The sequence below is a fragment of the Petaurus breviceps genome, unplaced genomic scaffold (assembly GCF_028583685.1).
Source record: "Petaurus breviceps papuanus isolate PSGF00001 unplaced genomic scaffold, PetGlider_PUasm1.0 47, whole genome shotgun sequence".
In the NCBI taxonomy this organism is placed as follows: domain Eukaryota; kingdom Metazoa; phylum Chordata; class Mammalia; order Diprotodontia; family Petauridae; genus Petaurus; species Petaurus breviceps.
The window spans coordinates 12,892,712-12,907,058 of NW_027186349.1; the positions used below are offsets into that span (position 1 = coordinate 12,892,712).

Consider the following 14,347-nt stretch of genomic DNA (forward strand, 5'->3'; position numbering starts at 1 on the left):
AAGTTACTTAACCCCGATTGCTTAAAAAAAAAAAAAAAAAAGATGAGATGGAAATAAAAATAGTTCAGACCTGTTTAGTCTTCCCTGTTGGTTTCCTTTTATAGATGTCGTAAACTTCCACGTGCTTTGAAGGACTGGCAAGCTTTTCTGGACCTAAAGAAGACCATTGATGATTTCAATGAATGTTGTCCACTTTTGGAACACATGTCAAATAGAGCCATGATGGACCGACACTGGAAAAGGATCACAGCACTCACTGGCCATAATTTTGATGTAGAGAATGAGACCTTTAAATTAAGAAACATCATGGATGCACCTCTTCTGAAATACAAAGAAGAAATAGAGGTATTTTTGGCAAGAAGTGATGGGAGGTTGGGTGGGAAAATAGAATGCCTTTACATATTTCTCAAATATTAAGTGTTGCATTAGCAAAGGTTGCTAGGGGAATGAAAAAGAGAACAGTTTTATTGGGCAAATAAACTTGTGTTTGCTTTCTCAATTTAATCTTTATTGCTAGTGGTACTTTCTAAGCATTATTTTGAATTATTTCAACCAGAAACTTACCACCTTCCACATACCATTACAGCAGTGTGGTTTACTAGAGAGACTACTATATTTGTTTAGAGTCATCTTTAGTTTTTTTTAACTTTACCTTCCCCACCTCCATATTCTATTAGTTGCCAAATATTACTGATTCTACCTTTACAATATCTCTTTTCTCTGAGTCTTTCTGCACACCTGTCTACATCCTCCACTCCAAAGTTTAGGTCTTTATCATCCCTTGCCTGTCATATTATGTTGACCTTCTGACTGAATTTTATTCAAGTCTCTCCCATCTAATCTATCCTCCACACAGATGACAAAGTGAAGTTGTTAATTTATGTCTGATTACTTCACTATTCAAAAACCTGTATTATTTTCCCTCTCGTCTCTAGAATCCAATAAAACTTCTCTTCTAGTTACTTAAATCCCTTCTCAATTTGTCTCCAGCCTACCTTTTCATACTTTCATGTTACTCTCTTTCACACACTGTTTGGTTCAGATGAAGACACCTATCTGCTCTTTATTACACAAAAGTTTCTATTTCCTGTTTTCTTGCATTTGCACAAACTGTCCCCCATGCCTGCGATGTATTCTTTCCTTATCTTTGACTTTCAGGATTCCAAGATTACTTCAAAGTCCAGCCCAACATCTTTTCAGCTTGGTAGACAACTGCCACAATGTGTTTTAGCTTTAGAGGAACAGTCACCTCCTTGCCATGACTTTGATTATGAATGCAAAATTTGTGATTTATTGAAAGTTTTGATTTTTTAAAATGAGCATTTTCTATTTTGACAGGACATTTGTATCAGTGCAGTGAAAGAGAGGGACATTGAACAAAAACTGAAACAAATAATTACTGAATGGGACAACAAAACCTTCACATTTGCCAGTTTTAAAAACCGTGGTGAACTTCTCTTAAGAGGAGATAGCACAGCAGAAATTATAGCCAGCATGGAAGACAGCTTGATGATGCTGGGTTCCTTGATGAGTAACAGGTAACAAAGCCCTTTTTCTTTTGATGAGAGGTGAAAAAAGGAAGAACAAATTAAGGCAAATGAAAAACTTCTGTAAGCCCCTCTCAGATGTCACGCATCTATCAACTATTTCAAACATTTATTTCAATGCTAACATCCATATGCCAATGTTCTTACAAGTGACACTTCAGTTTGTGCCATTTTAATACAATTATCTTCAAGTGGTTGGACTATCTGAAAGCCCACATACCACAAAAGAACATAGTACAAAATTAGCACCTTGACTTACAGGATCAGAGATTTGGAATTGAAAGGGACCTTGGAGATAATTTTTTCCCTTTCATTCATCAAGGAAACTTGGACTTATAGAGATGAAGAGATTTAGGTAAGATCACACAAAGCAGGAGTCTGGGGCAGGATTTGAACCTTCTGACTCCCAAGACCATAATCTTTCCCTCCTTTCACACTGTTTCCCTTAATGTTCCAGTTTTACATAAAAACCTTGTGTTGCCTCAAATTGACCTACTGTCTTGATTCCAGAATGGGCATGAATTTTAGCATCATCATCCAATATGGAGAATGTTTCTGCTAGTGGTCTTAAAATGCATTTACTCATTCATGAGAAAGTGATTCTAGAGGAAGAAAACCTAATTTATTCTGATATATGAAATACTCTTGGTAAAAATTAATAACTTATTTTGATTTTTAATGGCATAGCAAACACATATTGAATTATACAGACTATACATCTAGAACTATAGAATGTTAGGATCATAAATTATTTTAGTGATTACCCTTATCATTTCACAGATGAGGAAACTGAGACCCAGGGACTCTAAGTTATTTGGTCCCATAGATGGCAAGTAGTTAAGGAAGGATGTGAGTCTATCTTCTCTCACTCCAAGTCATTTCCCAAGCTGAGTTGCTTAAAGCAGGTCTCTTGATAACTTCAGATGGCTGTTATTTTTCTGTAGTAGGTTCAACTTATGAAGTCTGAGTCCCTAATTTGATTGTTATAACTCCCCCCCCCAATTATTTCCTTTTTATTTGAAACATCTAATTGTTTGACCACTATGTAAGACAGCACTCTTCAAACAAGTTATTTCTGCTTAAAATATTAAATTTGATCTGCTTAGCATTTAAGGAATTGCTATTTTGCAAAAGACAGGGTGTCCAAAAAGGACTACTAGGAGACAACATGCTTGAGAGAAAAAAGGAAACCACACCAACTTAGGTTATTCAAGAATGATGTATGTCAGTGAACTTTCCCCCTTAAGGGGTGATAACCAATCCATAGAAAATAGTAAATTGAAGTCCATAGAAATTAAAATCAATCGACTAATTTCATTTTTTGGAGGGAAAGGGTGAACAAAAGTATTTAAACTTATATGATTTTAAAATTAAAGTAGAAAACATAAATATTTTTAAAACAATATATTATGTAAGTCAGGAGTTCTTAATCTGGGGTCCATGGACCCCCAAGAAGTTTGTGGTTATATTTTAGGGGGTCCATAAACTTGTATAGGAAACATATTTTATTTTCATGAACCTCTAACTGAAATTAGGATATCTTTCAAACAGACTTTATTTTGAGAAAGTATTCACAGGTTTCACCTGAATGCCAAATGGGTCAATGATGCAGGAAAGATTAAGAAACAGTTTAGGTTATGTTTTAAGTCTGATTTAGAAACAATTAAGGAAGCTATGGATGAGAGGAAGGAGGAAAGGAAAGGAAATGAAAGGATAGGGTAGGAGAGGAGAGGAGAAAATAAGAGAAGAGAAGAGAAAGGATGATAAATCATTTGGAAGAAAGTAGATAGAAATGCAGCCATCTAGTAGGTTTTGGAGAGGATTCATAAAGTATTTGCTCTAGTCATATCTTTCTATTATGACTGCCTTTTGAGATGCTAATTAGTTTACCCCTTCTTTCAACTCTTCAACTACTCTTTATTTTTAAACCTTCAGAGGTTATATGCTGAATGACTAAAATTATTTTGTAGTGTTATAGTCACCACCTATGTTCCTCTCCCAGAAATATTGAGTAATCCTCACTTTAAAACTCCATGCCAATATTTTCTGCCAAACTGTTAAAGGCTAGTGTTTTCTTCAACTAGGTACCTATTTAGCAATAGTCAGTTGCACTCTTGGCAGACTGTGGGAAAACCCACAGAATAAATAGTTTTTCTGGACAAGGTCCATATATTTAATAATATCATATTTAAAATAAATAGTCATATTTCATAGTATCTGGGAAGCACATGAACTTTTAGGAATCTCTAACAGCACAAAAATAACTTTAGATAAGATGTGAATATAATATTTAACAGCAGCCCTAAAGATACAAGATACACAAGCATTCCTGTAAATATGATGGAATTAGATTACCTTGTGTATCATGACATGAGGTTATGAAGACCTAGTTTCAATGAGAGAGGGAGAGATAGGGAGAAAGAGTGAGGCAGACAGATTGATTGATACTGCTACTTAATTCTCTGCCTACCAGGAAGAGTTCACTGTAACTTTGATTTTCCAAGATCCCTGTGAGATTGAAGGACAAATCGAAATAAGCTCCTTTCCAAGTAGGCTTTGACTCAAGGGGATCAAACTTGTAAACCATAAGCTTCCTCCTCAATTCAGCCATCTCTTGTGATTTCTGAATTCCTGAGACTTATTGTTCTGTCTTGAGTTGGGGGGGGGGAGTGAGTTATACTCTCCATTTCAAACAGGGGTATAGTAACTGATAACACAAAATCATAGTTAAGTAAGCACCATATTAAGCTCAGAGGTTAAAGGTTTCCCACCCTGGTGAAAGGCAGGCAGATCACTTGTAGAAAAAGGGTACTAGTGTACTCTATGCTACTTGAGCTCGAAGGCAAATTAGATACATAAACAAGCATGATTTTTTTTAACCTTTGGATTTGAGAAAAAATATATAGACTTAAAATATTTCTTCTTTTAGGTATAACATCCCTTTCAAGGCACAGATTCAAAAATGGGTACAATGCCTTTCCAATACAACTGACATCATTGAAAACTGGATGACAGTGCAGAACTTGTGGATTTATTTAGAAGCTGTCTTTGTGGGAGGAGACATTGCCAAACAGCTGCCTAAGGTTGTTGAAGTTTATGTTTATTAGTTTTTTCTCATAACAGAAATATGAAATACTGAAAAACACCTTATCAAGAAAAGTAGCTAAGACTCATATCTATTGACTTCCCTTTATCTTTTGGTCAGGTAAGGGAAGGAGGGAGGGAAGTGGAGAATGTTGATATTGGTAGTTCTTCCTCTTAACTTTGGAAGAAAAATACTCCATTAAGTTTTTTTTTCATATCCTCTTACATAATTTTAAAGACTAGAAGAGGGCTGAAAAATAATTTTTTTCTTTTGTGATAATGTTTTTATTGTTTAAAATACTTTTAGTATTTTTCAGTTAACCATTTTTTTCTTCAATTGCACCCCAAACTGAACAATAAAAGTAAAAAAAAAAACCAAAAATGAAAACCCCAAACCTGCATAATATGCATAGACAAGTAAATAAAATTCCCTCATTTATCCCCTTCAAAACTGTGTCTCATTCTACATTTTGAGTACTTCTTCATCTCATTGCCAGAAAGTGGGTGACATGCTTAATCATCAGCCTTGTAACTGTAATTCATCATTGTATTGATCAGAATTCTAATGCCTTTCAAAATTTTCCCCCCTAATAAAATGTTCTCCTGGTTCTGCTCACTTTATCCCTTAGATGGGTCTTTCAAATTATCTAGTTGTTGAAATATGAAATAATTATTATAATAATTATGAAATAATTTGTTGAAATATCTATGATGGCAGCAAAGAGAAGAGAAACTAGTGAACAGAACAGGAGAAAAAAGACAATTAATAATTACAACTGAGAAAATAAATAGGATGAATTCACTCATAAAATGGGAGCAGAATGGCTTAGAAAACAGAAACCCCCCAAAATAGTTTTGCTACCTCTATTGTATAGTAATGATGATAATGGACATGATTGCTTTAGCCCTGAACTCTTTGGAACCTCTAATTATTTTCTATTACATATCATGTTTGTGCTTGGTTTTTGATGGATAATATTTGCTATATTAAGGGAATGTCCATTTATTATTGTGCTTTCTAGTGCTTTTTAAACAGAAACGGATGTTGAATGTTTTTCTTTTTCTTTTAATCAAATGTTTTATTTACTAGTAGTTTATATCATTCATTTCCGCAAGATTTTGAGTTATAAATTTTCTCCCCATTTTCCCCCTACCCACCACCCCAAAATAGCGATCCCACTGGATATCCCCTCCTCCAATCTGCTCTCTTCCATATCTTCTCCCTTACCCCCTCCAGCTTTCCCATAGTGCATGGTGGATCTCTATGCCCCAGTGCCTGTATAATCTATTTTCCCAGTTATATGGGAATATATATAAAAACAGTTGATTTTAAAACTTTGAATTCCAGATTCATTCCCTTCCTCCCTTGTTACCCACCCTTACTGGGAAGATAAACAATTCAGTACAGGTTGTACATGTGTACCTATGCAAAACATTTCCATAGTAGATATATTGTGAAAGACTGGCTATATTTCTCTCCCTCCTATCCCACCTCACACTTGTTCTATTCTCTACTTTGATCCTGTCCCTTTTCAAAAGTGGATGCTTCCAACTTCCCTCCCCCCCCCAACCTGCCCTCCCTTCCATCATCTCCCCTCCCATCCCCTTCCCCCCTACTCTCCTGCAGGGGGAGATAACCTATTTAGTATGTATGTCATTCCCTCCCTAAGCCAAATTCATTGAGAATAAGGTTGACTCATTCCCTTTTGCCTTCCTGTTCTTCCCCTCCATTGTAACCATTTTCCCTTATCTCTTCTGTATGACATAGTTTACCCCATTTTGTCTCTTCCCATCTTCTCTCATTATTTTCCTCTCTCACCTCTTAATTTCACGTTTTAAGTATCATCCCTTCCCATTAAATTGATCCTTTGCCCTCTATCTATAGATACCTGTACACACACATATATATATATATATACTTTCACATATACATTCATATGCCCAAATACTCTCCTATATAGACTTATATATGTATGTTTGTATATATATATATATATATATATGTACACACACACACACGTTTCTTCAATTATTCTCATACTAAGAAAAGTTTCATAAGTTACAATTATCGTTTTTCCATGTAAGAATGTAAATAGTTCAACTTTGATAAGTGCCTTCTGATTTCTTTTCCCTGTTTACCTTCTCATGCTTCTCTTGTTTCTTCTATCTGAATGTCAAATTTTCTATTCAACTCTGGTTTTTTAAGCAAGAATGCTTGAAAGTCCTCTATTCCACTGAATGACCATATTTTCCCCTGAAACATGATACTCAGTTTTTAGGTGACTCTTGGTTTTAATCCCAGCTCCTTTGACCTCCAGAATATCATATTCCAAGCCCTTCGATCCCTCAGTGTAGAAGCTGCCAGATCCTGGGTTATCCTGATTGTGTTTCCACAATATTCAAATTGTTTCTTCCTGGCTGCTTGTAATATTTTCTCCTTGATCTGGGAATTAGGGAACCTGGTTATACTATTCCTAGGACTTTTCTTTTTGGGATCTTTTTTAGGAGGTGGTCAGTGGATTCTTTCAACCTCGATTTTGCCCTCTGGTTCTAAACATCAGGGCAATTTTCCTTGAGAATTTCTTGAAGGATGATTTCTAGGTTCTTTTTTTGATCATGGCTCTCAGGTAGTCCAATAATTTTTAAATGATCTCTTCTGGATCTATTTTCCAGGTCAGTGATTTTCCAATGAGAAATTTCACATTGCCTTCTATTTTTTCCCCCCATGTTTTGATCTGTTTAACAGTATCTTGATTTCTCATAAAGTCACTAGCTTCCATTTGCTCCAATCTAATTCTGAAGGAATGATTCCATTCAGTGAGCTTTTGAGATTCTTTTTCCATTTGACAAAATTGGCTTTTTAAGTCATTCTTCTCATTGGCTTTTTGAGCCTCTTTTGACATTTGAGTTAATCTATTTTTTAAGGTGTTATTTTCTTCATTCAGGTTGTTGTCTCTCATTTCATAATTTGCTTGCATCATTCTCGTTTCTCTTCCTAGTTTTTCCTCCACTTCTCTCATTTGGTTTTCAAAATCCTTCTTAAGGTCCTTTATGGCCTGTAACCAGCTTGTAAGTTTCTTGGAAGCTTTTGGTGCAGGAGTTCTGACGTCACTGTTTTCCTCCTGTTCCATGCTTTGATCCTTTTTGTTCCCAAAATAGGAATGTCAAGTTGGATTGCTCTGCTTGGTTTTCTTCCTTTGCCTGCTCATGTTGCCACTCAATTACTTGACTTTTGGGCTTTTTGCCACAGTAGGACTCTGCCACTAGACAGGTGAGCTTCGTCCCAAACACTGGGGTTTTCTCAGCTACTGAAGGTATTATTTGGGTGCCCTCTCTGAAGCCTCCACATGCTCTGGCAAGCTGGTCACACACCCCAAGACCTCCACCTTACACTGCAATCCAGGTCCAAGTAGGTTAAAGCAAGAGTGATTACCCCTCAGACTGTTCGCTTGTTCCCCCTACAATCTGCAGGCCCAGAGCTGAAGCTGCCACGTGACAGTGCTTCACGGCTGCTGCGCCTCAGCTGCTTCTCACCCTGGGGGCAAAGGCCAGCCGCACTCCCTACTACTGGATTCCAAAGTCCACACTGCACTGACCTCTCACTTTGTCCTTAGCATCTATGTGTTGATCATCCTGGAAACTGCCACAGCTGCTGGTGATCTGAAGTCCCTCCAGCCCGAGGCTGGTCAGTCTGGCCTGGGGCTAAGACCTCAGGCTTGCCTGTGGCTGGGGTCAGCTCCCAAAGTACTATGCTGGCCAATTCCTGCCAGCCTACTGGGTTGTCCTCGGTGGCATGTTAGCTTCTCTGTGTCATTTTGTGGGTTCTGCAGCTCCAAAGTTTGTTCAGAGTCACCTTTTACATGAATTGGAGGGGGTTGGGGCTGGAGCCTCATGGAGGTCCTGTTTCTACTCTGCCATCTTGACTCCAAACAGATGTTGAATTTTTCAAATGCCTTTTCGGCATCTGTTGATATAAACATCTGTTTTTTTTTTTAAAGAATAAGTTTTGCTTGCATGGGGTGGCTAGGTGGTGCAGTGAATAGAGCACCAGCCCTGGAGTCTGGAGGAACTGAGTTCAAATCTGGCCTCAGACACTTAACACAAAAACTAGCTGTGTAACCTTGGGCAAGTCACTTAACCCCAATTGCCCTCCCCTCTAAAAGAAAAGTTTTGCTCTTAATATTGTTTTTAAAACTAGCTGTATTTTTATTGCAACAATACTACATTATTTTTATAAATCCCACATGGTTGTGGTTAATAATCTTTAAAATATTTTGTCATAGCTTATTTGCTGATTTTTTATTTAAAATTTTTTATCATTGTTTATTAGGGAAATTAGTCCATATCTTTCTTTCTTTTTATATATCAATAAAATATTTCTATTATAAGCAAAGTTTGGAAAGATACATTCTTTTTCTACTTTTTCCACACAGTTTAGGTATTAATGGGATTAATTGGTCTTTGAATATTTGATAGAATTAATTTGAAAATTTGTGTGATTCTGAGATTTTTTCTTTCCCATTGAGACTTCATTAATGACTTGTTCAATGTCTTTTTCTGATATCGATCTATTTAAATATTGATTTCTTCTGTTATTCAGGGTATTTTATTTTTTGATTTCTGATAGTATTCTTTATTTCCTTTTTATTTGTTATAATTCTCCCTTTTCATTTTTAACAGGAACACTTTGATTTCTCTCTCTATCCCTCTTTTTAAAATCAGAATTACTAGCTGTTGTTCTATTTTATTAATTGAGGAAATAACTTCAGGTTATCATCAATTCAATGAATTTTTGCACTCAGTTTTGTTAATCCTGTCCTTTATTTTCAGAATTTCTCCTGTGTTGGTTTTTTTCCCTCAGTTAAAAAAAATTATGCCTGATGTGCTGGTTTGTTCTTTCTCCCTTTTGTTGATGAAAATATTTACACCTGTACATTTCCCTCTCTAAGATTGCTTTAGCTCTATTCATACATTTGGCATGTCATTTCATTGTCATTTGCTTTTGTGAAATTGTCTATTGCTTCTCTGATTTATTCTTTGACTAACTTTAACAAAGTTAGTTTCCTAAATAATTTGTAATTAATTCTTCAAAGGAACTTTGGTGAATATAATTTTTATTGTATTGTGAACAGTAAAAATGCATTTCTAGATTTTTGGTGATGTTTTTATGCGGCCAGTTTTTTGTAAAGGTATCATGCATGGCTGAGAAATCTGTAAAGTCTTTGTTTTCATTCAGTAAGTGACATAGATCAATCCCCTTCTTTTTTTTAGCTCTAATTTTTTTAATGTTCAATTTAGGTCCTTAACTTTTTCCTCACTATAAACTGCACCCTATCCTCCCCTGATTATGCAGGTTTGAAATGTCTGTAATGAGATCTAACTATTATAGTTTTGACATCTCTTTCTCTCTGTAATTTGATTATATTTTCCTATAAATATTTAGATGCTATGCTTTTAGGTACAGATATATTAAATATTTACCTTTATTCATGATCTATATTGTCTTTAAACTAAATGTAGCTTCCTGATCACTTCTTTTTATTGCCTACATTTATTATAGAGTTATCTAAGATAATTATGGCTAGTTCTTTTTTTTTGACCCTGAAGCATAATAGATTCTTTCTCATTTTAATTCTGTGTGCTTATTTGTTTTTTCTTTTTGACTTTTTGGGATGTCACATTCCAAGCTTTCCTATATTTTAGAATGATGGGTATTAAATCTTTTGTGATCTTGGCAATGACTCTTTGGTACATGAAATCTTAATTTCTGGCTTTTTGCAATGTTTTTACTTTGACATGAAAGCTATGGATTTTGTTCATATTCCATGATAGTCTTTTATTTTGGAATTTCTTTTAAGAGGCAACTAGTTGATTGTTTCTATTCTCACTGTTCTCTTGTTCTAAGCAATCTAAACAGCGTTCATTTGTGATTTTTTGAAATATGCTATCCCTTTTTTCTTTTAGTCATGATTTTCAGATAGTCTGATGATGCTTAAGGTATAGACCTGTTTTATAGTATTATTTTATATTATTATATTATATACATTTCTATTTTTTCAATCTATTGACTGTTTTTGTTTTAATATTACTTATCTTACTGAGCTTTTATTTTCTGTTTGGCTTATTTAATTTCAGGGCATTATGTCCTTGAGTAATATTTCTTATATTCTAACATATCAGTTCTTCTTGACATTCTTTGCTCCCTAGATGTTCCATTTTCTATTTCTTGTTCCATTTCTGGAAGACAGATTTAAAACAAGTACAGATAATGGCCTATGAAAAAGACTAAAAATTATTTCCATGCTAAGAAGCAGTGTGGTAAAATTTATGTCACCTAGTAGTTGAGTAGAGTGATGGATAATAGCAATAATTAGCATTCCTGTTGTAGTCAGAGGCTCAAAAAGTGTCATATATACATTTTATCATTTGATTCTTAAAATCACTCCTTAAGGGACAGTGCACTGACTAGAGCTATGGATTTGGCATCAACATTATTTGAGTTTGAATCTTTCCTTAGAAAATTATTAGCTTCAAGAACCTGGGCAAGTTGCTTGGCTTCTCTTGGCCTCATTTTCCTCATCTATAAAATGAAGAAAATGGGACCTACCTTACAAGGCTATTAGGTAAATATGAAATGAAATTATATATATATGCTCATATAAACATGTTATATATGTTATATATTTATTTAACACACATATATATGATTTGAGAAACTTAAATCATAATATAAATGCTAGCTATTATTATAGTACAAGTACATAATCTTTACTTTCTTGATAAAGAAACCGGTTCAGAGGGGCTAGATGATTTGTCTACCACAGGTCACAATTCTAATTAGTAATAATTAAAACTTATATAACATTTTAGGCTGGCAAAATGCTTATATATATATGTGTATATATATATATATAATCTCATTTGAATCTCTCAATAACCCTGTGAAGTAGATACTATTATTATATCAATTTTAAAGAAGATGAAGCTTGGGCTAAATAAGATTTAAGTGGTTTATTAATAGTTACACAAATATGAAATCATTATTGAAACACATCTTCCTAATTCCAAGTCCAACAGTTCATCAGCTATAGCACTTAGCTACTACTTGTGTAGTAGAGCCAAGGCTTGAATTCAGGTGTTCTATCTATCTAGTGTTCTTTTGTATGACACTACCAAGGGAGTGTGAGAGTGAGATAAATTTGCAAAGATAATAGCATGATGAGGAAAAACAGGTGGAATTACCTTGGAGTAATAAAGAAGAGATCACTGCACTACTATCAGGAAGAGAGTGATGTGATTCTTAACAAATATACTGAGGATCCTAGGATAATAGATTTATAGCAGGAAGGGACCCTTCCCACTCTCCTACTATCTAAACAACCAAAAGTGATTAGAAACACTAACTGTGACAAGATGTATGAGATGCTATAGAAATCACTTTCCACAGCTGTGCAAATTCATTTCCTTTTTTTGTTTTATATACCAATAGGAAGCCAAATGTTTTTCCAATATAGATAAATCCTGGGTGAAGATCATGACACGGGCACGTGATATGCCAAATGTAATACAGTGTTGTGTTGGAGATGAAACCATGGGGCAACTATTGCCACATTTATTAGATCAACTGGAAATCTGTCAGAAATCACTTACTGGGTAAGACTTATTAACACAGTTAACCTTTACAGGACTGATTATATATTGATCATAGACTCAGTTGTAAGTCTGACTTGAAATTTTTTAGTTATAGGATTTACATAGAATGCCAATATCTGGGTTATTCTTACATAATAAGGGAATTGGTAGAGTGGTTAGTAGCAGTGGTTGGAATTAGAAAGACCTGAGTTCCAGTCCTGCCTCTGCCATGTACTGACTGTGCCCATAAACAAGTCACTTGGCTTTCTGGGGATATCAGAAAGTCTTGAAGACTGTAAGTTACATATAGATTGATGTTTGCATCAGTTTAGGAAGTTTCCACGTGAGGAATTCCTTACACTGATGAAACCCAGGTATAGGCCAACAAACAATAAACAAAGAAACCAAAACTCTAAAACCACATAATGAATGCCAAATTATACAGTTGAATGCAGACTCTGGTGCTTAATAGGTGTTATATAGATATTTTTTGAATAATTTATTGATGCATTTGATCAACTAAAGAAAGCTGCTTTTCAGAGGTGTAAGAGTTTATGAAAAGGTAGCTTCCCTGAAGGGAAAATGAAACAAATAGTATGAAACCCTATTCTCTCTTCAGATGACTGTAAATTCTGATCCTCCTGATATTTCTTTCATAGAATCATAAAAATGTAGGTCTTAGAGGCACAAGGGACCTTAAGCAGTCATTTGAATTCAGTTCACATGTCTTTCAGATACCTCTTTGAAAAACATTTTCAGAAGGAACAAAATATTTTATGATTTACAGCTGAATGTAGTGTATCTGAATAGGACTGAATGTTATCTGGCTATGCTTTAAGGATTACATGTAAATTAGTGCTTAATGTAAGTATAAATATGCTAGTTTAATTAGAAGAGCAGGGAAATTGCTCCTGGCCTTTTACCATGATTAATCAAAATAAAATTATGCAGAAAATTAAATAATTTTTTTGTTTGGAAATATTGTATAATACTTGTATTGTGAGACCTAGGGTGGTATAGTGAATAGAGAAGTGAACTGAGAGCCAGGAAGACTTGGTTTCAAACCTTTCCTTTGAAACATTCTGGCCATGTGACCTTGGCCCGGTTGCTCAACCTCTAAGTGACCCAGGCAATCCTCAAAGACTAGAAGTTGCAGAAAAGTTGAGATCTCCTTGTGAGGGGGAGAATGTTTCCTCACTGGACTTTCTTAACACTGATGAAGTCAGGGGTCTGAGTCTTAAAAAAGTGCTAAAACAATTTAAATCTAAATATATCTTTGAATGTTTATTTTTTTCATTAGTCTTTTAAAGAATCCATAATTACTTCACAATAACCAACAATCAAGAAATTTTGTTTGGTTATTTATGATTTATATTCTTGGATGCAAACAGGGCCTAGAAAATCCCCAATTCAAATACATACATGTCTTTTCTGGTTGTGTTTTTATACAAGTGGGTATGCCTGAGGTTGTGAGAATTTACCTCAAAGAAAATAATCATGCCTCCACAGTGAGGATGGAGACTGAAAGCTCTACAAAGCTGTCCAACTTTTCTATCTTGTCATATGCTGAGATCCTACATCCCATACCACTCTTTCAACATACAGTAGCAAGATTCCTCAAAGAGAACAGGAACTCAATAAATATTTGGTGATAGACTGTGGAATCATAGAATCTTAGGAATAAAAGACAACTCAAAAGGCACCATGCTCTGTTTCCAGCTGAAAAGTGAATTTCTTCTTTTTTAATCATGACAAGTGATAAACAATCTTCTGTTTGAAGAATTCCAATGACAGAGAATTTGCTACCTCCCAAGATAGTCTGGGCCATTTTTAGATCTGACTTCTAGGAAGTTTTCTTAGTGTGGAGCCAAAATCTGCCTTTTTGTAGCTTCCCAGAATCTCAGAGTTGGAAGATAGTTCAGATAATGTCCATCTTGAACCTGGATATTCTCTCTTTTTAAGGTTTTAAAGATACTACAGTTATCCCTTCCATACTGAGACTTTTCTCATTGTGGTTTCAATATGTTATGGGCCAGCATAAGAAATTAAATGGAATTTTTGAGAGTTTTGTGGAAGCCACAGAC

General features: G+C 35.0%; 1 protein-coding gene across 1 annotated transcript in view; it reads left to right on the forward strand.

Annotated features, from left to right (window-relative positions):
• DNAH5 (dynein axonemal heavy chain 5) overlaps nt 1–14,347 on the forward strand; it is a 436,545-nt gene that overhangs the window by 234,042 nt on the left and 188,156 nt on the right. The window contains exons 28-31 of the mRNA XM_069101431.1: nt 105–345; nt 1,339–1,538; nt 4,477–4,630; nt 12,121–12,284. Coding sequence (XP_068957532.1) covers nt 105–345; nt 1,339–1,538; nt 4,477–4,630; nt 12,121–12,284 — 759 coding nt within the window. The remainder of the gene's footprint in view (nt 1–104; nt 346–1,338; nt 1,539–4,476; nt 4,631–12,120; nt 12,285–14,347) is intronic.